Below are 25415 nucleotides of genomic sequence, written 5' to 3'. Positions count from 1 at the left end.
AGAAGGTGTGCAGTGTAAGAAGAGCTTCCCAAACAAAAGTGAAAAAGGAAAGTGAATAACATTAAAAAAAGGATTCTGTTAGAGGAGATGTGACTCAGCAGGTACCTCACCATTGCATGTCTCTGCCCCTTTGGGTAATGTTCCAGTCATAACCTGCCCACCCCATGCCCAGCATCCCAGGGAAGGCTGTAGCAGGGCAGCAGGAGGAGTAACAAACACTGGGTGAGCAGCTCCCAAAGGGAATCTTCTTGCTGTCCCCTGGCATGTGGGTCACCTGCCTTTGGGGCTCACTTTCTGCAGGAATTGGCTACGCCTCCCAGGTCATCGTTATCCTGCTCAACTTCTACTACATCATTGTCCTGGCCTGGGCCTTGTTTTATCTCTTCAGTTCCTTCACCATTGACCTCCCGTGGGGCAGCTGTGACCACGAGTGGAACACAGGTGGGTGTGGTGGGTGTGGAGCCCTCTCCCTCTCCTCCAGCAGGTCCCAGCTGAGGGAAACCTGCTGCTGCCCAGGGCCAAGCTTCAGGAGAGTGTCTTGTTCCTGTGTGGGGGGGATATAGGGTTTGGGATGCTGGGGGACTGCAGGGCTGTTGGCACTTGTGTGGGAGAGGCTTGGTTGATCTCAGTCCGTGCTAGAAAGTACCAGTGCTGTGCAGTCACCTTCCTGGTGACTCCTGCTCTGGGCTCCAGCTACTATGGGTGCCCTGCTTCTTGGCATCTGTCAATCATTTTGGTGTATGTGTTTAGCCACAGACACAGTGCTGATCAGGATCATACCCACTAGAAGGAAAAATTAAATGCTGTCTTCTTAAGTGCTCTAGATTTCTTGCCAGCCTTTCCATGGAAGTGATTTTTTTGGTGCATCCTTGGGACTATACAGAACTTGTCCTAGAGTCAGTGTCAGTGAGTCTGAGCACTGTGGGTGGACAGGGAGGGATTTTTCAGATCCTCTGGCACTCTGGGCAGTGCTGCTTACAGTTCTTTTCTCCCTGGGCCTTTGCTGCAGGGAACTGCATGGAGCTCCAGAAGGCGAACTCCACGTTCAATGTGACCAGCGAAAATGCCACGTCCCCGGTCATCGAGTTCTGGGAGTAAGTCAAGGACAGGCCTGTACACCCCTTCCCTCTCAGATGCCATTTCCGTGGGCACAGGACAAACTGCAGTAGCACATCCTATTAATCCACCCTTGCCAGAAGAGGACACAAGGCCAGAATGAAGGCTCTTAGGCCTGTCAGCTAAAGTTAACTTCAGTGCATCTGTGGTGTGGCTCTGGAGCTGTGCTGGCATGCCTCAGAGCCACCTGATTTTGTCCTTTTCTGATACTGTGTTCCTGTTCCTCTGGACCTTTTGACCTTTTTTGGTCTCACTGACCTCTTTCCTTCGAATCCATGCTGCTCTGTGATAGCAGCATGTTCCCAGGAGGCTCTGGCATGGTGGGTGGTGGCTTTTGTATGTGCACTGGTCTTACCTCAAAAAGAGAAAAAGAAGTGATGTTTTCACTATAGGGTGACTAATTTCCAAGTTATGCTGAGGAGAGAACCTCAACAAAATTGGAACCAAGTGCTAGGGTCAGATAACTTCACACAAATTTGGTGCCTCATGTTGTTTTCTCCCCTTGTGTTGTTACCCTGAGGTCCAGAGCAGCTTTATGTCAGACACAAAGGCATAGTTCTGCTGGCTTAGGATCTCTGATGATCCTCAGCAGGCCCAGTTAAGCATTGAGCCCTGGCTGAATCACTATGCAGATAACCCCTCTTTGGCCACCCTGCATTTCCCTTGTGTGTTTGGATGGAGGGCTCTGTCCCTTCCTTACCCTCAGGGGTGGGTGGAGCACACACACAGCACCCACAGGGCTTCCTCAGCTCAGCACGGGACACTGCTTTTAAACTTCAAAGTCTTTAAATTTTCTTTGTCTCCTGTGTGCTCCCTGAGCGTGAGCTCTCCCGTTCCCCATTGCTCACAAGTAATTAGATGGTGACCTGCCTTAGTCTGCTTTTCCTGTGGCTGAACACTGGAAAAATTGTTGTTTCTATCACTGCTGTGACCATCTGTGTGTTACTGGGGAATAAGCAGCATGGGATTGGAAATGTCCACTGCTTCTGATGCAACATCTGTTCCTGCCCTCCCTGGGCAGGGAGGTAGGAGGCCAGCATTTCTTTGAGGAGCTCTGACCTGCCAGTGGGCTGATGGCACACTCCACAGGTCTCTTCTGGCTGCAGTACAGCACCCAGTTAGTTCCAGTCCAGTGGCACCCTTTGCACTGGTTAGAGTCCACATCTTTAGAAGCAGGCAAAGAGCAACATGACAAAGTGGTTCTAAGAGAGCAGTGTGATTTTTCCAATTCTTCTCTTACCCCCTCAATCTCCTGCAAGACTGTGGGGCAAGGAGGGCAGCAGTGTGCCTTAGACGAGGGTTCTCCAGCAGCACCTTTATTTTGGGATAATTGCTGTCTTTTGCAGCAGGGTGGACATTGTTGCTGGGCTCCAGTGTTGTGCAAGTCCCTCTCTGCCCGTCTCAGGCTTGGGTTTCTGGGGTTGCACTGTGGGGTTTCACACTCAGCTTTAACTGTGTGGTGTGGTAGATGGAGGAGGATGAGTCCTTACTTTTGTAAGTGATGAGGAAGTTTTGACATAGACATGACATGGAAAGGCTGCTATTATCTGACCTCATTTGTACCAAGATCCACATAGACCAGGATTTTATCTCCACACTGGCTGCAAAAGGATGCTCTAGGTGGCCTCTTCTGACTGCACACTGGGGATTATGGTTGGGTCTTAGTCACAGAACAGGATGCTGCTCTGTGTCCTGAGGTCAATTATGTGGCTGCCTCAGAAGAGAGAAGCGTGCTATGGAGAAGGGGTTGGGCAGCATTGCTTCTTAGGTGGTCCTGATGGATTCTGCATGGTAAGTGCAGTGTATCCCTCCCTCACTTTGAGGATTGGAGCATGTCACAAATATAGGTGAACTCTATGTGTCCACAACCTGCCAGGCTGGCAGTATTTTTCAGAGAAAAGCACTGCTTAATTGCTCTGAAGCTTTCAGCTCAGACCTGAACCTTGTTAGTGAGACAGCTTTTCTCCCCAAAGCCATCAGGCACTGAGGAGGTGAGAACCAGCATGTTGGGAACATTAGTGGCCAGCTTAGTGACCCTTGCATGTTCCTTTGCTTCCCCCCAATGCAGGAGAAGAGTGCTAAAGATTTCTGATGGCATCCAGCACCTGGGTGGTCTCCGCTGGGAGCTGGCTCTGTGTCTCTTGCTGGCTTGGATCATCTGTTACTTCTGTATTTGGAAAGGGGTCAAGTCCACGGGCAAGGTGAGTCCTTGGTTCAGGTCAAGCCTCTTCCCTTGGTCACAGCACTAGTTGTCCTCACCTTTTATAGGTTCAGAGAGGTCCTTGAGGTCCCCTTGGAACCACTGTTTGCACAAGCTGGCAGGAGCCTGTAGGGCTCAATGTGCAGCAGGAGTGTGAGCCAGGCTCTCTGGTTTTAGGTAGGAAAGGATGGGAGGCATCTCAGAGCAGTAACTTCCAAAGTGTATATCCCTATCTAGTCCCTCTCCATCCACAGGCCCAGGAGACCCCTGCATTCTTCTCTGTATGGGGTGGTTGCATGTTCCCTTCCTTCCCACTACAGCATGAGCAAGCAGCATGTTTTTGCCTCTGCTGGCAAGTGCAACTGGCAAATCTTCACATTCATTATAGACAAAGGTAACTGTGATGGCCCCAAAGCCCTCTCTGCCTCAGCACCACAGGACTTTTCTTTTTATGCTTTTTGTTTGTCCCAGCTCTTCCTACCACTGCCCATTCTCCAGCAATAAAGGTCTGCTTTTTCTTTCCCCACACTAGTCACCACGGTTATTTCTTTGAATATTTTTGGGAAGAACTGGTGTGACTGAAGCTCCATTCCACACTGTCTGTTACAGAGTGTGCCACTGATTTGCACTGACCCCATTACTTATTTCTGCTACTTCCTCCTGACCCTATTCCCAGCCAGCTTTGTCTGGAGCCAGCAAGAACAGATGGAAAGGAAAAGGTTTTAGTATGTTTCCTAAATGATGTCTTGTCTGCGTGTCTTGAATAAGCCATCATGTGTGATGGTGTGTAAATTTTAGCTGCACCCATTTCCATCAGGTTGATGGCATGGATGTTAGCAGTTTCTCTTGCTTCCAGAATGGTCTGGGATTATGAAACATGACAGGAAAATCAAGCAGCTTGCAGGGATGATATTTTCTGGTTTCCATGGAGTGAAATTAGAAGAAAAGAGCAACTGCTTGCTGTGGTGGCCTGGTAAAGGAAAACAGAAGCAGTCTAATAACAGGAAATATAATACTAAGAGCAAATGTAGTGTGGGAAGTCCTGAGACCATCTATTTTAGATACAAGTTCTCAGTCAAATGCAAGTGATTTCCAGCAAAACGTACTAGTCAGGGTGAGATCTTGAAAACAGAAATCTTCTTTCAGTGAAGCAACAGCATCCATAGGTTCATCAATACTCCATATATTTAATAATCTGACTAAAATGATGGCTGTGGGAATATAACCCCACTGGGAAAGAAATATTCCTTAATTCTGAGGATTTGCCTGTGAAGGGTCGAACACCCTGAGCTGAAATCACCCTTCCCAGATCAGCAGTGGTTCTCATCCTCCAGCACAGGGACTGCCTGACCCCAGGAGTGCTCCCACACTCAGGAGGCTGTCACAGATGGAACCACTTTGCCGAGGCATGTGGATCAGATTCAAATAAAACCCTGGGTGTTGTTGACCAGCATGTGACAGAATGATCACACTGATCCCAGCAAGGTTCCTAGTGATGTAGTTAGTGCTAACAATGCCCAAAAAATAAAAAAGATTGGGTCTGAGCCAAGCACTGAGTAATATCTCATTGGATCCAGATGTTCCTGTTGTTAGATAGAAGTTTGGCAATCTTAATCCAGCAAAACATGCTCCAAATTCAGGCCTCTGATCTTGGTGGAGGTGTGAGTGACTCTGGAGTGAAAAGCTCAACACACTAATTCATAGAGGCTGTGAAGCATATAGGATGTTACCAAAAAGGGAATCCAAATCATATTCCAGATTATATATACCTGTTTGTACCCTGAGCTCCTAAAACTGATGTTATTTAGAGATTAGGCCAAGAATGTGCAACCTGGCATCCTAGAAGAACGTGCACTAAGGTTCGAAGACAATAACTTGTTTTTATGATTTTTGTTTTAATCTTGCTTTCATGGGCTGAGAAAGCTTGGTTTTGCATCCTGTAATTTTTTGAAGGAAGACTTCGGTTGTTTGGTAAATACAGTGAGGATGGTTAAACTTGCAGGACCTGCAGATTTGATTTACTGTCGCTGTATAGCTCTAAATCAGAGACTCCTTGAAAATTTGAGACTCTGGGGAATGATGGCATTTACTTGTGCTGGAGAGTCTTGTCTTTGGTTTCTACAGGATGCAGTTTCAGAGGGACAGGGATGAACCTACTCCAGACATCTCGGGGAATCCAGAGCCTCAGCAAGGGGGTATTTTTCACTGACCTCTGTGTCAGTGTTATCCAAGATTGCTGAGGTACCTAGAAAACCTGGAGCTACAGATAGAGATGATAGCCTAGTACAGTAATTTCACGATTATAAGCTGCACCATTTTGACTAAAATTTTGGTCTGAACCTGGAAGTGCGGCTTATAATCAGGTGCGGCTTATATATGGACAAAGAACAAAATGTTGCTGTTTTAGTTTGGAGGACAGGTGTCTGCTGAGAAAGGCAGGAGCTTCTCTTTGAAATGGAGAATGTAAACCCCCTCCCTCCAAATTACTATAATTTTGAAATCAAGGGGCTCTCAGGCAAAAATATGGGAATTAGGAATAACAGTTCTTTACTAGGGAAATTAAAATAGAAATACAGTACTACAAAGAAACAAACTCCAAACCCTGACAAAGTCAGAGTACAACCTGACACCCCATCAGGCAGGGTGTTGGCAGCAGTCCCATTAAATGGTGGCTGCATCCTCCTGCAGTGACAGATGTGGCTCAGTTGGAGCAGTGCTCCTGTACAAGGTGCAGTTTCCCTCCGGAGGTCCAGTGGTGATGTGGAGAAATCCGGTTTTCCTCTGGAGTCCAGTGGAGAAAGGGGCTCCCTTAGTGTCCCAAAGCCTCTGTTTTTATCTTGGTAAGAAATGTTGGGCTCTTCCCCTGGCTGGAGCAACTTCCAATGGGATGCAGTAATTTTATCTGTCCCACAGTGGGACTCAATGGGCATTAGCAGAAAATGACTGGCTGGAGGAAGGATGGGTTGTGAAAAGATAAAGAACAATGCCCTGCCTGGTTTCAATGGATGGCCCATTAGCAGAATATCTCCCACAGAGATAAGGATCACTGCCCCCACCCTCAACAGATGGTGATAGAACAGATACCTTTTATCACACTCTGTATTGTAACCCAAGACAGCTGCCGACACCCTGACATGCGGCTTGTAATCAGGTGCGACTTATAATTGTGAAATTGATGTACTTGGTTTTTCCAAGGATGGAAAGGAAAGGATCTTTCAAATCCTGTCCTACAATACCAAACTGAATAGCTGGAGAGTGTGTGTCCTGACTAGGGGGAGGACTCACAGAATCAGGTGCTTTGAACATTGCCTTGTTTAGATGGAGTCCATCAGAGTGGATCCAGAAAACAAAATCTTTTTGAATCACTACTCAGATGATAAAGATTACCCAGGGCAGAGCAGAACTTGTACTGTCCAGGGAAATAATGTGCTTGTTCTCAGCAGGATGTCCCCTAATGCTGAAACCTCCAAAGGTGAGTCACAGCCTGTGAGTCCTGCTAAGGGATGGTGGGCTTTAGGTGGATTTTAAAGCAACTTACTCTGGATAGTTGGGCAGGTGTGAGAAATGGATCACATCATTGCATTTTGCACTTTCTCCAGAGATGAGCTCTCCAGTGCACAACTGCCAGAGCTGAGAGAAAAGCTGTAGGGTAGCATTCAGATGAAGTATGCTGATGCAAGTCCTTGCTCAGCATGTCCACACAGGAGAAACCTGAAGAGGCAATCTTTCTTTTTTTTACCTAGCATGATAATGAGCAACCTCTTCTCAAGGTGGTCAATAATTCTTTAAGATGTGGAAGAAATGTAGAAGGATTAATGACATTACTTGAATTGTTGAGGAAGTTGCATGAGCTCTCAATGTCAGTTTGTGTGGGAAACAGACTGCAATGTGGTGTCATTTTGGGTGCTACAGCAGTTAGCCTGAACAGTCCTTAAAGTACCCCTGGTAGTCCCCAAACTGAGTGGCACATTTACCAGAGGTGAAGTCCCTGAAAGGATTAGCTGATGCTGGTTTCCAGAGGTGGTTTCCAGCTTTCCCCCAAGGGATGTAGCTCCTTTGCTAGAGGAAAGGGATTTTAACCCTACCTGAGTGTGTCTGCAATGTTCATGGGGCTAGTGGCACAAAATGTAAGAGGACAGGTGTTCAAGGTCCTGTTTGGGTCTGCATCCTTGGTGACAGCTCTGAGATGTGCAGCTCTGCTTGAAACACCCGTGAGGGGTGATTGAACTGGGGTCACTCAGAGGCAGCAGCTGCAATGGGAAGGGCTGGGCACAACCCCTCTGCCAACAACCCCTCTGCCAGTTCCAGCTCTGAGCTGGGGACACCCAGCATTGTCCCTGGGGGTCCTTCAGTGGCAGTCATGTTACCTGCACACCCCTTCACCCTTGGCACTAAAGGCTCTGGAGAAGGGACTGTGTCACTCAGACTCTGTTGGGAGTAGGGATGTGAAGATGGATACTGGGGGCAACTCCTTCTCTGATGCATGTAGACATTACACCACTGACTTCCACTCCTACCTGCTGACAGCCTGGCTCAGGGTCTGGATCCCTCCTAGGACTGGGAAGGCTTTCTCAGACTCCAGACATGCAATGGCATGTCCCAAGTTTCCTGAGTGCATTTTAAAACACATTTCTTTGTACTGCAGGAGACAAGGTGATGAGCAAAGCAGCCTGACCTGTCCCCTGCCCACATCACCCAGCCTGGGGTCAGTTCTGTGCTCCTGGCTGGCACTGTGTGCTCTGGCCCATGCTGCTCTCTCACACTTGTCCTTTCCTGCTCCTCCCAGGTGGTGTATTTCACTGCCACGTTCCCATATGTCATGCTGATTGTTCTGCTCATCAGGGGAGTCTCCTTACCTGGGGCATCCCAGGGAATCCTGTTTTACCTTTATCCAGACATCAGTCGCCTTGGGGACCCTCAGGTAAGGTGGAGGGGAGGGAATGAATGGCTAAACTGTGCATGGATTCCTCTGGCAGCCCTCGCTCTCTCCTTTTTGTTTTCCTACTCTGTCTTCCAATTTCTACTTTCTGACTCCTCTTTTCCTCCTCTGTGGCCATAAGGCAGAGCTGTGATATTGGTGTTTTCCCTGCTCTCTTGCCCTCCAGTGCTGTTCCCATATTTTCCTGTCTGAGTTGAACCTGAATTGCTCAGGGGTATGGGCAGTGGGATTTAATCCTTTATCATGAGTGGTGCCAGCTGTCCCTCCTGTTTCTTGGGGTACTCCTCTGCTGTGGAACCAGACAGAGTGTGGGGTGCACGGTGCCAGCAGCTTGTGGGGATGAGCCCTGCTCCTGAAATATTTGTTCCATCTTCCTTGGGAGGCATGCTGGGTGCATGGATAGTGGAAGCCATGGCATGCAGCAGCAGTCCTTGGGATCTGGCTGCCTTCCTCTGCTTCCCATCCCTGGTGAGAAATTCCTGCCTGTTTGACAGGAGGGTCAGCACCCGACTGCTGCTTTTAATCTCTTTGGGACAAGTTTTTCCACGTTAAATCCTGCCTCCAGCTGAGCTGCTGTACCAGCCTTTGTGTGAAGGTGTTTCCAAAGGAGATTAAAGGGTCCCTGCCTGGAAAATAGGCCAGCAAAACCCTTGGTAACCCCATTAACTCTTTCTGGTCTAGCACCAGTGCTGCCTCAATTATTACTTTTGTGAATGGGAACATAAGCACTGGTGGATATATGTCAGGACAGCTGCTCCCTCTGCATAGAGGTGCAGAAAAGGACAAAAGGGCGTGAGGACAGCTGTGTTTGCTGTGGTTGTGTCTCCATTTGCACTGATGAGGTGCAAGAGGCTTCTGAAATGAAATAATATTTTTGAATGGTGCTCCTTCTCTTATGAAAAGTCCTGTTGTTGCTGTGGCTGTGTTGCCCAGGGGACTGAACTGAGCCACCTCAGGCGTGGCATAGTTGGTTCTAGCTGTGTCCTCATTAGGTCTGTCCTGGCAAATATTTTCAATTGCAGCCTGTGCTTTGGAAGCAGAGCTTCCTTCCAGCCTAGAAAAAGTTGGCAGAAAGGCAGAGTAACCCTTCAAAGTAAGAGGATGGATCTGAACCAGGGAAGGAAAACTTGCTTCTGCCTCCCCAGTCCACATTCCCCAATAAATGCTTCACTTCTGAGAGAGAAAAGCAGGATTTGTCAGCAATGCTTGCCTTCCTCTAGCATGTTTTAACCATCCCACTGAACCATGGAGCAGGACTGGAGTCTTCTCTTGGCTTTCCATCAGAGAGGGAAGCATTAGTGCCCTTATGTGTGTGGTGGTGCCTCCCCATCTCTGTGCAGGGACTGTGGTGTGTCCTGCCAGCCCACGGGGACCAAGTTGATTATAACTGATTTGTGCTCAAAGGATAGTGAGCTGTAATTGTTTACCAGCCATCCTGCACTGCCTGGAAAATAGAAGGTTCTTTAGTGCTTGGGAAGGGATTCTGGAAATTAAAAAAAAAAAAAAAACCAAAAACCAACCTCTTTGATCTGAGCCTTATGAGAACGCATCTCAAGGGGAGGTTTAAACAAAGGGCAAACGATATACAAGGGGACAAAATCAAAGTTCCTCTAAAGTATATGAAAAACCAGGTGAAAAGAGAGGATGAATTATTTATCAGATTCTACCAGGGGAGCAGCAACAGCTGAGATCTGATTAAATGTCAGAATATCAGGCTGGTGTGGGGAAATCATTGCTTTTCACCTGCCAAGTGACCTTGGACAGAACTGGGAAATCCTGTCTGTGACAGCTTAGTCAGGCTGATTGATGATGGTCTCTTGTGGCTGTCAAGTGTACAGTGCCCTAAATCTTCCTGCATCTTCATTTCCTCAATCTGTGAAATGCCTGTAATTAACATGGTAAATGAATTGCATTTGTTAGGTAGATCAGATCATACAGAGAACTGCCAAACCAAGGTGTTGAATAATGAAGATCAGTTAGGCTCAAATATGAGCAGATAACAGCAAAACCAGCAAAGAAGTCATCTATCTTGAACTGCATGTCCCCAAACAAAAAAAAAAAAAAATCCTGAAAATGAGCTCATAGCTCATGTTTTTAATATGTAGATTATTTAATATTATGATGTTAGCATGTCAACCATAACTAGGCCCAAAGTCTTTTTCCACTCCTTGACCGCATTGCTGTGTTCCAGATGCATCCTGTGGTATTTCACAGTGTGGACCAACAGAGAGAGTCTTGGGATCATCCTCCATCTCTACTTTCGATCACTCCACCCCTTGCATTTATCAGTTTTATCAGCAGGAAATGCTGGAAATTTATGAATATGATTAAAGAGAGGGATGCATAGTGGGATCCACCAGTGAGAAGATGAAATGAGAGGAATTCAGAAGTAGAAGTAATATTTGTCATTAAAAGAACTTTCTTTTCAGGTGCTGTTAGGCTTTCTTTTGATTGAAGCTTTCATATCACTGACAGTCACTGTTTAGGTAGACAGATATAAAGAGAGGACAGATAGTCTTGATGCCAAAAGTGCTTCTTGTGTGCTTGGGTTTGCTTTAAAGAAAATAAATGTAATAGTCTCCTTTCACTCTGCTATCAAGTCTCTTATCTAAATTTCCTTGGGTTTAATGAGTGAGAATGGAGAAGGAATTGTGTGCAGAGGCTGCTGAATTTCTGTGTCTCTGGAAAAGCAACAAATGTTTCTCAATGCCTCCCACACTTATTTTCCTCTTGAAATTTCCAGAAAACACCCATCATGCTGTATTTGCTTGTACTTTATCCAGTCTGTATATAAAGAAAGAAGTGTCTATGATAAGCTGCTTTCTACCCATCCCAGATGTGCTGAAGGGCCCTGAATTTGGGTGCTGTATCCCAGTCCTGGGGCAGGGAAGCACCAGAGGAGCCAATGGACAGCAGAGTCGTGCATGTCTTTCCTTCCCTACATCCCTCTCATTTTCTTTCACCTATTGCCCTGATGATTGTCTTTTGGAGTACTTACCCCTGTAGAATTTCCCTCATGGCTCTTGCTTCCCAACAGACAGGACAGAAAGGGAAGGCAAGAGAAGATGCCCCCAGGGTTTTTTTTGTTGTTGTTGTTTGTTTGGGTTTTTTTTGGTTTGGTTTTTTTTTTTTTTCTGGTGGGGGGGGGATGAGGAAGGTCTGTCCACTCTGCCTGTGGCTGCAGAGGGAGAATGCTGAGGTCATGGTTTGGACCAGGACAGCTCTTACAGTCAATGCTGAGCTGAGGATAAGCCCCTCCAGCCACCACAAGGGAGGATGAGAGCTGTGTGCGTCCTGCAGGGCTGAGACCTGCTGGGTTAACCATGGGCCCCTGTAACCACGCTGGGAAGGGGTCAGAGCCCCAAATCGTGGCCCTTCCTGCTGCTGCTTCACTGTGAGAGGGGAGGGCAAGCACAGGCCTCCTAAATATTATTTGTTCCCCGTATTTATTGTTTTCTCAGCAGGCCTTTGCCTTGACACAGCATGCTGGATTTGCACAGCTTTCCCCTTCTGTAGGTGGGTGTTGGCTTCGGTGCGCAGGGTGCCCGTGTGCCCTGTCAGGGCTGTACTTGTCCTCAGCCCTGGCAGGGGGGCTGTGAGCCCCTCTGGGGGACTCTATGCACCCACTTTGAGGGGACACAGGGCAGGCAGGGAGAGGGCAATGCTCCCACAGCATGCCAGAGGGGCTTGGGGCTGGAATCCTCTTCTCTGCCTTGCTGGAGCACTGCATCCCCGTGGGGTGAACCACAGCTGTATTTACCTTAGACTGCTTCCTTGTCCCAAGCTTGTTCCCAGCCCTGCTGAGCCTGATCTCATAGCAGGAAGGAATAGAGTTGGCTGGCTGACTGCCTGCAAGCAGCAGGGCAGGGAGGGCCACAAAGCCTGGCTTCCCAGGCAGCAAGGAGCATCCCTTGGAACATCCACTCACCCCTTCACCTCCCCGGGGCAGGCAGCTGCATTCCTTGTGATGAACCACAGATCTGTTTTCTTGTGGTGGGAGGCCCCTCCTGAGTGCAAAATGTCCCTTCAGGTGTCCTGAGATATGGGGATAACATGAGGTCAGTTTTGTGGGGGCCTTGAGTGCTGGCACAGGGAGATTAATTGGGGAACAAAGTCCCTGTTCCTCACTCCTGAGGAGTATTTTTCAAGCAGGATTTGGAACAAGATGCTTGGCTCAGTGTCAGCTGGGCAGACAGAACAGGAACACTTTATAAATGTCAGTGACATTCCATATTTCCTCTCTGCTGGGATGAATGGGAATGGGGGGAAGAATTGCCCTGGACTGTGCAGCAGGGCCTCAGCTCTGTGCTGGTGCAGTGCTGTGGGATGTAGGCTGCATCTTTGGGCTGTGGCCTGAGCAAAGGAGGACATCAACCATCTGGAAATGGTGCCCTGGGAACTATGCAGTAAAATCTTAGAAGTGACCATCTCCCTTTCTGAGGCAGGAATGTTTTTTGTAGTGCAGTGGGCGGCTGGTGGGTAGTGCCAGCACCACAGGCTGACTTGTGAGCTGTGAGCAAAAGAAATGCTGCTTGAGCTTGGCTGGCTTTTGCTCTCTGCTGTGCATTACACCAAGCGTAACACTCCACACAGTGTGTACCCACTCTCTGCTGTGTCTCTCCTTGCTGCTGGGGACAGTTTGGTGCTTCACAGCAAGCCACCTATATTTGATGTATGGCACCCACTGGGGTTCAATAATGTTTTGCTTGAAAGTGTTATTTGTAAGTGCTTTGAGAACTTTCTAAGGAAGGATCTATCTCAGTACTGAGAGCTATTAAATTCCAGGACATATAATAAAGTGAATATTGCTGAGAAAATTAGGGATGAAGGAATAGTCATAACCATCTTGGATAACTGCAGCTCAGGTGTAAAGGTTTTGGCTAAAAAAAAGAGTAGGAGGCTTTTGCAAACTGGTGCAAACAACATGTTCAAAGAAATTGAATTATAAATTAAATAATCTGTGTGGCTTAGAAAAATGCAGACAATAATTAAGTCAAAATACCCATGCTGCTAATATGCTAGCAAAATCTGAACAGGATAAACTTTACCAATCTCTTTGGGAGCAGTGGCCAGAGAACAGCAGGATGCTTTTATCTGCAGTGGAAAGAGGGCCCTGCCTCACCCTGCAAGTCCTTTTAGTCAGAGTGGTCTGGGAACAGCTGAAAAAAAACATTTCTCTGAGTCATTACAGGGAGAGAAATGAACACAGGCAGCAGGCTGGGGAGGAAAGGTTTGGCTTGCTCTTTGCTGAAGTGAGTGGTCTGTGTAGCCCCCATGAGCCCTATGGGGCTGGATGGGCAGTGGTGCTGCTGGAGGAGGCTGGACCCCTTCCACTCCCAGTGACCCTATACCTCTGGGACTTGCTGCTGCTTGATCCCATCACTAGTGGGTTAGGAGCACGCATGACATCAGTCCTGTGGCAGTCCTTCGACCCTCAGGCAATTTGGGAATTGCAAGGAAACTGGGAAGGTTGTAGATGTCCCTTGTCTTTGGCCCCAGAGCTGCAGTAACCTTTGAATGTGTGAAATAATGTGCAGGCAGCCTGAGCTGGTGTCCACAGTCATGCTAAGTAGGATCATAAGCTCTGCAAGTCAAGCTTAGCTTCATGTCCAGTTTCAGCCACAGGCTGCCTTGCTTCAAATGGGACCATATGCTAAGGCAGGTCCTGTATTCCCCAAAGATATCCCTTTGGGGCTGGAATCCTACATGGGCAGGTGTGCACCCCACGTGTGTGGGATTGGCCAGAGCAGAGAGTGAAGTGAGCAGCCCACAGACCCATGCTGTTCTCTGCTCACAGGGTTATCACTGGGCTTTAGAAATGAGCCATGCCATAAGCCACAGAGCTAATGAAGCTTGGCCTCTTGATATTTGGCTTCCACCATGGCTGGTAAAGCACCAGTTCTTTTCCTGCCTGAGGGGTATTTCTCCTTTTCTGTGTGATTTATGTGATATTTAACACTCGTAGACTCTTCTTCCCTGTAGTTTTCTGCTCAGTGGGGACCCTGAGTTCCTGTCTTTTTCCCATTCCCTGACTGTTGTGCAATTCATAGGTAGTTGATATCCTTGAGGTTTCTGACAAGTGTTAAATCTGATTGAAAAGCATCAACTGAGTCTAATGTTATGACAAGCGTGGGGTAGGCAGTTTAATGGCAAAAGTCTTGCTGTCTTGACAAATTAAGCTACAAGAGCTTACAAACCCCATGAGAGGGTGTGTTCTGAGCTCAAATTTTGTCACAGCACAAGCTGGTCTGTAGCTAGGCAACTAATTCAGCCAAAGAGATTTGGTTCAAGTAGCCTGGTGTAATAAACGGGCCCTTAGGTGGACAATGATAGGATATATTCAAACCCACACAGGGATTTCACCCGATGAAACTGGGTGAAATCCCTAAACTGCAGTTTACTGCAGCTCCATCCTAAACTGCAGATGCCCATTGGTCAGAGAGCTGAGCAATCCCAACTCCCAATCAATTATATGTGTATGCCTGGGAAATCCAAACCCTCTATTTAAAGAGGGCTCTCTTTAAGGAGAACCTTTTAAACTCTATTTAAGGTTTATTTTAACTCTATTTCAAGCTCTTTTTAAACCTCTATTTCAGGAGGGTTCACAAGAATCTAGTGCTTTTGTCACATGAATCACACAGTGTCATGTTGTCTGTCTCCAGCCTGGCACCAGTCAATGTTATAAAATTTGGTGGAAAACATTAGAGCTATAACAATGAACAGCAAAATAAAAAGCAAACATAGAAAAGGATTTGATCCCAGTCTGTGCAAAGATGTTTAAATTATTGATGCAAAAGTGTCTGCTGGTCCAGCTCACCTTAGTGCCTTGCTGTGTCTAAAATGTAGCTGCAAAATGAAAGCTGTGCCCTTACTGCACACTGATGCTTTAGGAATCAATTTCAAAAAGAGCTTTGATCTTTTTCTAATATTTTTGAACTGAAAAAATTAATACCTTGCTCTCTAAACCCATCTTCCTGTTAATCTCCTGAAAGAGTAAAATACACTGATGTCAATTACTTTTTTGACTCCCAGTGCCTCGAATTAGTTGTTCCAGTCTCAGCTCATCACCTGTCCCTTCCCATTCTACAAATCAGAGATTTGATCTCACTCCCTCCTTGATCTGAAACCCAGAGTCCAGGGTTTCCATGGACTTAAGTGAAGGTTGTGGGGTTGAAAGTTAGACAGGTGGCTTGCAGAACAGTCAGGGAGAGCAGTTTCACCAAACCTAGTCCTAGAAACACTTTGCTTTCTCTCCATGCTGGGGTTTGCAGCAGTGGGCGGGGAGAGGATTTATTCTGTGCATCTGTCTTGAACAAAATCCAGACTTTCTTCTGGAGAAATAGCAGCTAATGGGATTGTAACATGCCTTCATAGGCCCCATCAGCCCAGGAAGGAGAAGTAAATATAAAACAAATGATTGTATCACCACATGATTGTACTTTGCCCCGTAGGGAGGAGGAATGGCAGAACCATGCATTGGTAAGGGTGGCCTGAGCAACAAGGGTGGTTGGGCAGGTGCTGCCCAGCTGAGCCTTGCCTCAGGACATGAGGTCTTGGCTGACAGATACAGCTGTGATTTGAAGGCATCAAAACCTGTGGGAAGGAAGCACTGTGGTGCTTTCCATTGGCTCCTGTTCTTCTTTCAGGGGCTCTGGGGTGAGGCTGGTGTTTGTTAGAGGGCTTACTGGCACTGCCACTCTGGGAGAGGGGAGTGGAGTCCAACAAAGACTTTTCTCATAAAGTTGTTCCAGCAATACTTTATTTCTGCTTTTCTTTTGTCTCTAGAATGTGGCTACCCTTCAGCATCGGTTGAATGATTGTCTTATCTCTGTTTTATAAAACCCCTAAGAAAAAAGAGATCTTAGAGAACAGAGGTTTATTTAATAATCTTTGTTGTTGCTTCATTCCTCACCCCTGATTCCTGCTTTTGCTGTTGTCTGCAGAAAGCAGTGACAGTGGCTGAATTGGTGACTGCACACAGCTGGGCTTTCAGATGAAATTTGGCATTGACAAATGCCAGCCTTAGAGCCCTGGGATGTGTTATTGACAGTGAGAACAAGGGGCCTCATGGGAATAACAGTGTTCTTGTATGTTCTTTTAGGAGCTGTCTTTTGCAATCAACTCTGCTTATTTCTAGTGTTCTTCCTCAGTTGAATTTCATTTAAGTTTTGGAGTCTTTATGTTAGGTCTTGGAGGGAAGGGGTGTGCTGGCCAGACTAGGCTTGCCCAAATCAAGTACCCTTCATCTGGTGGCAGAGGGCTCCTCCCACTCTCATGGAAAATATTCATCTCTCCTCCTCTTGCTGGAAAGCTCTTGAGTGTCACAGGGTGCTGCAGATTTGTCAAAGAAAGAAAGAAAGACGTGGTTTTGAAGAGCAATATGTGATTTGGGTGAATGAGGCTCCTGATGTATCCCTTCCCTTTGGCACCCCTAGCCTCTCTGGGTGCCTCACTGAGCACTGTAATTCCTGGCACTATACAACCTGCCTCTAGAAAAGGCTTTTTTCAATGCAGAGTCCTGCTGGCCTTCTGATCCCTGGCCTTTCTGGTGCTTGCAGCAGCCTTTGGGCTCTGCCTCTTCCCATCTGTGCAGTGTCTGTGCTGGCCTTGTCTTCTCACCTATGTTTGCATCTCCCTGTTTGCAGGTCTGGATGGATGCAGGCACTCAAATCTTCTTTTCGTATGCAATTTGTCTGGGATGCCTGACGGCTCTGGGCAGCTATAACAAATACCATAACAACTGCTACAGGTAACTGCTGCCTTGAGCCTTCCCCCCCCTGAACATCAGGGATCTGCTGGAGGCTGCTGGCCTTTGGAAGTGTCGTGGTTTCTGTTTCTACTCAAGGCATACGAAAGCTCTTTCCAGGTGTTTTCTCCCCAAATCCAGATCTCTGTGCTTTATACCCAAGGGAATTGTCTGTCTGTCCCCTCTTCCACACTCTGCAAAGTTAGATCCTCTTCACTAGCTTTGTGACCCCCCACCCACACTACAACCTCCCTTATTGCATGGGTGCACGAGCAGGGGAAGTAGAATTGTGATGTTTAATGGCTCTCAACTGGAGTCCTTTCACCTTGTGATTTATCCTTCTGTGGTTCATTTGGACCCAGTGACTGGCTCAGCTGTCAGTGCTTTGGGTTCCTGTGTGCTACCTATGGTTACAGATGAGCCTGCAGATGTGCCTTCTGTTTATTGCATGATGGACTGCAGGAACAGGAATGGACCAGGTTGCCAGATAGAATCAGGCTGTTGAGTTGAAGTGGTCTAGTGAAAATAAGCTCATTTTGCTGTAGGTGTATCCATCCCAGGGTTTAAAGGCCTGTGTGAGAAGAAGTCACCTCTCTTCCTACTTTCTCTGCTGATTGGGTTTTTCCTGGCACATACTTCTTCCCCCATCTTTTAAATTCAAAATTGTGGTTGTTGCCATTTAAGGTCCAGGCACACCACTGGCTACATGATCCCTGGTTGGCATTTTTCTTCAGTTTAGGCGTTCATTCCTGCTGCAGGGCTGCCTCTCCAACAACAGCTGGGCTAGGATGCCTGTTTCTTTTCATGTGCCTTCCCCCACATTCAGTTTTGAGGGAAAAAGCTGTAGGAAAGGAAGAGATAAGGGATCTGTTTCTAGCCTTCAACATGTCCTTGAACATTAGCCCTTTGCATCCCCTGCCTAATATGTAACATGGAGATGATGACAGGGGCTGCTCAGCAACAGGGTTGTAAAGACCTTCTGTAACTGCAGCTGGGAGTTGCTGCAGAAAGGGGAGAGACCTCTGTCTGCACATGGTGCTGTGCTTCTACCCTGTATGCTGTTTGACTTTTCTAGGAACACTAGTTTTGGTGTCAAACCTTCAACTAGCTTTTTCCAGGTATTGACCCAGTTTTAACGAGTCAGTCCTATATTCTACAGGCTTAGTTTGGATAAGAAGACAGCACAAGGATTTAGCAGGGGAGAGGGACATCAGCATGGTGCCCCACTTTGTTATACCAGGCCAGGTGTAATCTTTGGTGACCTGGAAAAGGATGTGGGCAGTAAAAACCATTGCTCTTATGGCAGTGGTCCAAGATGGCATCAAACAGTATCGACCATTTCTTGCTTCCTGTCACAGCAAGAGAGTTCTTCACGTCTTCCTGGCTCCCTTTCAGGTGTAAATCTGCAGAGATCTCTTTGATCTGGCAATCCCCTCATTTTACTCTCTACCATGACACCCCTTCCCACCTTCCAGATAATGGGAGAACACCTTCCAGCCTATGCCTTTCCAAGGAGGGTTTGACCTGTCATGGATACATCCAGGGGAAAGAGGGAGAAACACCAGGAAGGACGAGGAACTGTTTGAAACATGTGAGAATTTGTATGAAATTACTGAGAATATAATTTGAGTGAAGAGCAGGCACTTTATAGCAACTGGAGAAATGAGGTTCTGGCTTGGCCTTCCCCTTAGGTAGCTGGGATCGGTGGAGTGTGGCCTTCCTTTCCAGCTGGGAGATTGATTGGGCCTTACAAACCAAATGCGAAGGCAGAGGAATGGTGCTGCGTGCTGTGCAGTCCTTGACAATGCAAAGAGCTGTGTTTTGGAAGGAATAATTTGAATTTGCATGATGCAGGGGCTCTGACCTAGTTAACATGCAAGCAGGAGCACAAAGCCCCAAAAATGCTATATCACTAAAGACTGATACACAAAAATCACACTGAATTTGCAGAGTAGCATTTAATAAAGTCAGAGCAGGCCATGAAATGCCAGAAGGGGTGCATTCAATTTGGTTCAGAATGATGCTGCAAATGTTATTGTTGTCCCCAGGGTTGCAGTCACAAGAGGACTAGGGAGACCCGAGCGTGAAAAGGAATTGGATAGATACGAGATGTTCAGTTTAAAGTGTTGATGGATGAGGATGAGATGAAACAGACAAAAGGGAATAGATCAGAGAAAATAAATTGCATGGCTGTGATTATCTTTTTCTCATAATGCAAAGACCAAGACATACCTAGTAGTGCTGAGAACTCAGAAGATTGTAACTGAGAAATCTATTAAGGAAAAAAAACATGTTCCCTTCTCAGACATAAATAAACTGTTACATGCTGCTACAGGAGGGACCAGAGGAGAGAGAAAGGAAAAAAACCAGAAAAAACCCCTTGGCATTTAGATGTGTGGGAAGACTATCTCACAAACAAGCTTAGGGGAGCAATGCATCTTTATGCTGTCCTTGGACAAGGCTTCCCTTGGGGGAGTCCTGCTGTGTTGTCCAGCCTGGGGCATCTTTCTGCAGCTCCTGGTGCTGAGTCAAGCTGCAGGTGTGGGAGAGACACAGTGGCTGAGGCACAAAAGCAGGAGCTGCCCTGGGGCGCTGCCAGGGGGTGTGGGTCATACCTGGCTTATGCTTTGCCCCCTTCTCCCAGGGACTGTGTGGCCCTGTGCTTCCTCAACAGTGGCACCAGCTTTGTGGCTGGCTTTGCCATCTTCTCCATCCTGGGCTTCATGGCAGAGGAGCAGGGTGTGCCCATCGCCGAGGTGGCAGAGTCAGGTGAGTGCACACCTTGGTGGGATGGGGCTGTGGGGGTGTTGCCTGGGGGGGATGCCTGCAGCTGCAGGTTCCCATCCCTTGCTCTCTGTCTCCAAAAAGCAGGCAGAAATGAGTGCACACTCGTGAAGTACTGAGATGCAGTAGCTGTGGTTTGAGCCTGATAAAAACTAATGGTGAGGGCTGGGGTTAGGCAGCTGCTATCTCGTGGAGAGGGTGCTGTGGTGACTGCATGGCATAATGCCCAGGCTTGTGCTGTGCTCTCTGGGCTCACTTTTCTCCTGGCTTCCAGTCCTTGCAGCAGTGAAGCAGCCAGAGGTTGCCATGTCCCCTTACCTCCCTTGCTGCTTCTCCTTCCCTGCTCTAGGAGCCTGGGTTTGATGCACAGCATGGGTATTGCTGGCGTGACAGGCTGCATGCCACAAGCTGTGCCTTGTCTGGGTGGCTGCCTCAGGCAGGTCTGAAGCAGCTGTGCTGTGCTGCTGCCGTGCCATTGCTCTGAAGCCCTTCTCCCTGCAGGGCCTGGTCTGGCATTCATCGCCTACCCTCGGGCCGTGGTCATGCTGCCCTTCTCCCCACTCTGGGCGTGCTTCTTCTTCCTGATGGTTGTTTTGCTGGGACTGGACAGCCAGGTAAAGCTGAAGGAACGGAGTGATTCCTTACCAGACAAAAGCCACTCCCTCTTCAGGACAGGCTTCAACTTGGCTGAGGGGGAGCCAGTGGGGCTGGGAAGCTGGTCAGGATGGGCTGACAGAGGTGGGATATCTGCTTTTTTGCAGTTTGTCTGTGTGGAGAGCCTTGTGACAGCTCTTGTGGACATGTACCCCACCATCTTCCGCAAGAAGAACCGCCGGGAGACCCTCATCCTGCTGGTCTCCATCCTCTCATATCTGGTTGGCTTGGTGATGCTCACAGAGGTATTTTGGGCTTAGAACCACCTGCATGGCTTGACAGGACACAGTGGGATCTGGTGGATGGTGAGGTCTGCCCTGGGGCCAAGAGCTTGCTGCTGAGTCCCATCCTGCTGCCCTCGGCCTGCCCTTTTCATGCCATTCACATTCTCCCTTCCAGCCCTTATCACTTGTGCCAGTCACAGTCCTGATACTTCTGCCAAGACTGATACCTGGAGCTCTGGACATCCTGTGTTTTGGTTATAAAATTATCTTGACACAAACCAAACCTTTACAGCTGTAGTCTGTTGCATGGGAAGGGGAGTGCCCTTCTCCTTCTCTTTCTTCCTGAATGGAGCTAAAGAAACACTTGCTATATCAGGTCTGGAGTGCACCCCTTATCTATTATTCTGATATGCTCTTTATTATCCTTGTGATTCATTGCCTGGGAGCTAAACTGTTCTCATTTAAAACTTTTAACTCTGCCTAGCAATATGCACGTGTGGATTGATGCTGCCAGAATGCTCTTGGCACTTTCTGTTTTAATTTGGACACAGCTTTTGGAAAAGCTGTCTCTGATGTTGTATGTGCAACATCACACCTGGACTAACCCAACAGGCAGCCCTGCAGACCTGGGCAGTGAAACAGCAGTTTGCATGCAGTTATTTCCTTCTGCAAATCAGGACTTCAAAATCCATCGGATGGATTGCATATCTTAAAGAGGGCTGCCATCTTCACTTCCAGCTACAAGAGCTGCCTAGGTTTTGTCTTCTCCTAAAAAATCCCCATAATCTCTGGCAGTCATTTGCTGCCCTGCATTGAAATGGGGGGCTGCAGAGACTCCTGGGAGCAGCAGGGTGACTGTGTGTTTCTTTTCAGGCCTTGGGCACAAGGGGTGTGCCTTTTCTGTAGGCTAAAACTCGTCCCAGAGAGGGAGATGCCTCCAGCTCTGGGAAAGATACTGAGTTTGTTTCCTGCTCTGGCTATAGCTCTTTGCCTGATTCCTCTCCCCTCTCTCTCACCTTGCTGCCCACTTGGGCCTTCCCAGGGTGGGATGTATGTCTTCCAGCTCTTTGATTACTATGCTGCCAGTGGCATGTGCCTGCTCTTTGTGGCCATCTTTGAGACTCTCTGCATCGCCTGGGTTTATGGTGAGTATGAACTAGGGGAGGGTCCACAGCTCTGGCCTCTCATGGTCTTGTCTGGTTCATTCTCAAAATGCTGGTCTGTAGCTCAACTTGGTAATTGCTTTGCAGTGCAAGGCAGAATCTAAACCTTTGCTTTGGTGCCCCTGGACTCAGCTGGCAGGGACTTCCTCACAGGAACACGCTGGGGGAATCTGCTTGGCAGATATCCCCTGTGTGTCCCTATGTGCTTCTGCTTTCCTTGGGGAATTGAAGATGTCTGAAAAATCTTTTCTCAACCTGTGTTCAGAGGGCTTCAGATTCAAACACTTTTGAGAGTCCTCTCTGTCTTGACAGTCAGTAGGTATAGGTGAAAACCTGGGCTGAGTTCTTAGCCTTGGAGATGCTGAGAGGCTGGCCCTGCTGACCTATTGAGCTGTTTTGAGGGTGTAGGAAGTTAGTCCAGGACAAAGACAGAAGCTGGCCACACTCCTGAGGAGCTTCCTGACCCGACTGTTGACTATGCTGAGGCTATTGCACTTTACCACTGGTGAAGCAGGACCCTGGACATGCAGACCCTGCTGCCCTCCTTCCCTGGTGGCAGAGAGGGATCCCATCCTCCCCTCTTCTGCAGGTGCTGAGCGTTTCTACGATAACATTGAAGACATGATTGGCTACCGGCCATGGCCCATCATCAAGTACTGCTGGCTTTTCATCACCCCTGCAGTTTGCATGGTGAGGACAAACAGGAGGAAAAGCTGTGGGGAGTAAGATGGACAGGGCTGGGTCCCTCTGAGATACAGACACCTATATATATACAGAGGGATGTACTTATGTATAGGGGGTTATGTGGCCTGGACAGTGGGGGCCTTTTGTTATTTGTGCTTGTAGCTTTGGGGGCCAGGTGGGGGGGCTCAACAGCAGGGAGAGGCTCAGCTGTGACAGAGGTGCTTGCTGGTGGGACAGGTTCCTTGATGCCATGACCGGTGCTGCTCGTGGGGGCTGTCCCAGCAAACCCTGTTTAATGGATGTGTCCTCTGTTGCTGCCTTGAGGTGCTCCTTTTTACCATGAGTCTCTGACCAGATGTTTACTCACCAGGAAAACCTCTCTCTGATCATGGTGTTGATTTTCTTTCTCTTTTTTTTCTTGGTCTCTTTCACCTTATCAGGCAACCTTCCTGTTTTCTTTGATCAAATACACCCCGTTGACATACAACAAGAAGTATGTGTACCCGTGGTGGGGAGACACCCTGGGCTGGCTGCTGGCCCTCTCCTCCATGGTGTGTATCCCTCTCTGGATTGTCTACAAACTCTCCACCATCAAAGGCTCCCTCAGAGAGGTGAGGTTGGTGCTCTGGGATTAGGGCATGGGCAATTAGATGAGATAATTGCTATAATAGAACTGTTTTTTAAAGTTCTGCCTTGCTGGAGGCTGCTCTAAACCGGCTGCTGCCTCATGCTACTCTTTTTCCACTTCTTCTGTCTCTTTACAAGTAGCACCAGGAAAAGGTCATTAGGTGGAGAGGATAAAGATGATCTCCATACTGCTCTTTACTGAGGCTTGAGGACTTGATCTGAGAAAGTTCCAGATCCCCTGAGCATTATGGTCAGCTGAGTTCAGCAGTCTGTGCTGAGACCATGGAGTTGGAATGGAGGAGAATTTGGAATTCCCATCAGTCTTGGTGCTTTGTCCTTGGAGCTGTGTTAAGTGCCTGTCTTTGCCTTGCAGAGGTTCCGCCAACTCACCTGTCCACTTGAGGACTTGCCTTCAAGGCCAGACAGAGAACAGCCCCTTCCCTCCACCAGAGCTGGCCTCCTGATGCTGACAGAGCTCGAGTCTCATTGCTAGGACCAGTGTGGCTCTTACTCCCTCCCCCCAGGATGGTTTGCCACCTGTTGGATAACACAAAGATTCTTCACTTGCCAAGAAGAGAGAGGTTTCTGAGCTGCGCTCCCTTCTCTGGAAGATTTGAAGGGCTGAGGAAGAGGCTGTCATGGAGATGGTCTGTGTGGAGTTAGCAATGCACCTTAATTCTCTCCCTGGAGAGAGCTCTGAAGGGGCACATCAAGCACCAGTGTTCCTGAGCATCCCCAGGCTTCTGGCGGGCAGAAAGGAAGGACTGACCCTGGAGCAAAGAGTGTCAGAGTCTCAGAGCTGTGGCTCCAGTGTGGACTTTGGGAGCTTCTCCATTCATTCCATTAAATCTATGTTTTTCCTGATTACATCTGCTCTGTCTCTATTTTGTCCCACTGGCATTCCTTGCCAACAGCATTTTAGGTGAGATGCGTGTCAACTGAGCTGTGCTGGGCATCCAGGTCTGGATCCCTGTTGCACAGTGATATGGGAAGGTGGCCAGAGGAGAGAAAGCTTTGTTAGTGTAGGAAGGAAAATAGTGAACAGTGGTTTAGAGGCTTCTCTAAGTAGTAGACATGGGGTAGCCTGGTGAAGTGCAATGCCACCTTGTGTTGGAGCCACTGCCTGCTCTCAGGAGCAGTGTCATCTATCTGAGCCACTGAAAGAACAATGTGGATTCATGTTTTCTTCTTGTAAGTGAGGGATTGTGGGCTACTCTCCCTCACCTCTGCAGGTCTGTGTCTTTGTTTGTGCTGACTGCCTTCCAGGTGCTCTGGAGCATCATTTTGGTTTCCCTGTGAATGGAAGAAAGGCTGAGTGCCGGAAACAGAGCCCGTGTGTTATGTCAACAAACAGGGCCCCTCGTTTCCAGGCTGTTTGGGTCAAAGAAATAAAACTCAAAGAGTTTGTGTTTTACGTACTGTAGCCGCAGCATCCGAGCAGGGCAGCCAGAGGACACGTAACCCTGGGAAGCTGGATGGCTCCCAGGAAACCCTGAGGGAGCTGGAGCTGGACGGAGCTGAGCCAGCTGCCGGAGGCGCTCAGCTTCCTGAAACACACAAGGTGGGCACCACGCTACGGCCAAGGCTTCTGCTGCGGCAGAGGAAGAGGCGAATTCAAGGGAATTAAAAGGAATCAAAGGGAATTAGCGCAGTCGGCGCCATCAGCCACCAGGGGGCGCCAGCCCCTCGACCGTGAGGGGGCCCCGCGGCGCCGTGACCCGCCATCCTCTAAATCCCAAGGGATTTAGTCCTCTAGGCAATGACGAACTCCCTAGTTTGGTTTTCCTGGCCTTAGTTTCCCCTAGTTTAGTATTCTTGGAGCCCGGGAACCTGAGATGGGACACAGGTCCACATGGGAAGGAGTTAGGGAGTTTTGCTCATGGAGGGTGGGAAACTCAGATGAGCACAATGTGCTGAGGGGATTTGCTGCTGGGAGCAAAGTACCACCAGGAAAAAAGTCATTAGATGGAGAGGATAAAGATGATCTCCATGCTGCCCTTAACTGAGGCTTGAGGACTTGCTCTGAGGAAGTTCCAGATCCCCTGAGCATTTTGGTCAGCTGAGTTCAGCAGTCCGTGCTGACGCCATGGAGTTGGAATGGAGAAGAATTTGGAATTCTCATCGGTCTTGGAGCTGTGGTTCTGTCCTGCTTCCAGAGTGATGCTGTGCTGGTTGCCCTGTAATGCACTGGAGGAGCAGGGAGCTAGAAAACCAGGCCTTGCTCCAGGTGAGCATCCCGCCCCTGGCACAGCTCATGATTTCAGGGGGAGGTTTCACA

At 48.2% G+C, this 25415-nt stretch overlaps 1 protein-coding gene across 2 annotated transcripts in view; it reads left to right on the top strand.

The window, feature by feature from the left end:
- Positions 1-24004, top strand: part of LOC116994969 (sodium- and chloride-dependent GABA transporter 2) — a 31733-nt gene extending 7729 nt beyond the window's left edge. For both annotated transcript variants that reach the window (XM_033057043.2, XM_033057044.2), the window contains exons 5-16: positions 301-441; positions 1010-1094; positions 3185-3317; positions 8103-8237; positions 16901-17004; positions 19646-19770; positions 20287-20399; positions 20547-20684; positions 21706-21808; positions 22416-22516; positions 22951-23121; positions 23511-24004. In XM_033057043.2, coding sequence (XP_032912934.1) covers positions 301-441; positions 1010-1094; positions 3185-3317; positions 8103-8237; positions 16901-17004; positions 19646-19770; positions 20287-20399; positions 20547-20684; positions 21706-21808; positions 22416-22516; positions 22951-23121; positions 23511-23630 — 1469 coding nt within the window. In that variant the 3' untranslated portion in view covers positions 23631-24004. The remainder of the gene's footprint in view (positions 1-300; positions 442-1009; positions 1095-3184; positions 3318-8102; positions 8238-16900; positions 17005-19645; positions 19771-20286; positions 20400-20546; positions 20685-21705; positions 21809-22415; positions 22517-22950; positions 23122-23510) is intronic.
- The last annotated feature ends 1411 nt before the right edge of the window (positions 24005-25415 follow it).

This window comes from Catharus ustulatus, chromosome 4 (assembly GCF_009819885.2).
Source record: "Catharus ustulatus isolate bCatUst1 chromosome 4, bCatUst1.pri.v2, whole genome shotgun sequence".
Classification (NCBI taxonomy): Eukaryota; Metazoa; Chordata; class Aves; order Passeriformes; family Turdidae; genus Catharus; species Catharus ustulatus.
This window is presented reverse-complemented; position numbering and strand designations above follow the sequence as displayed.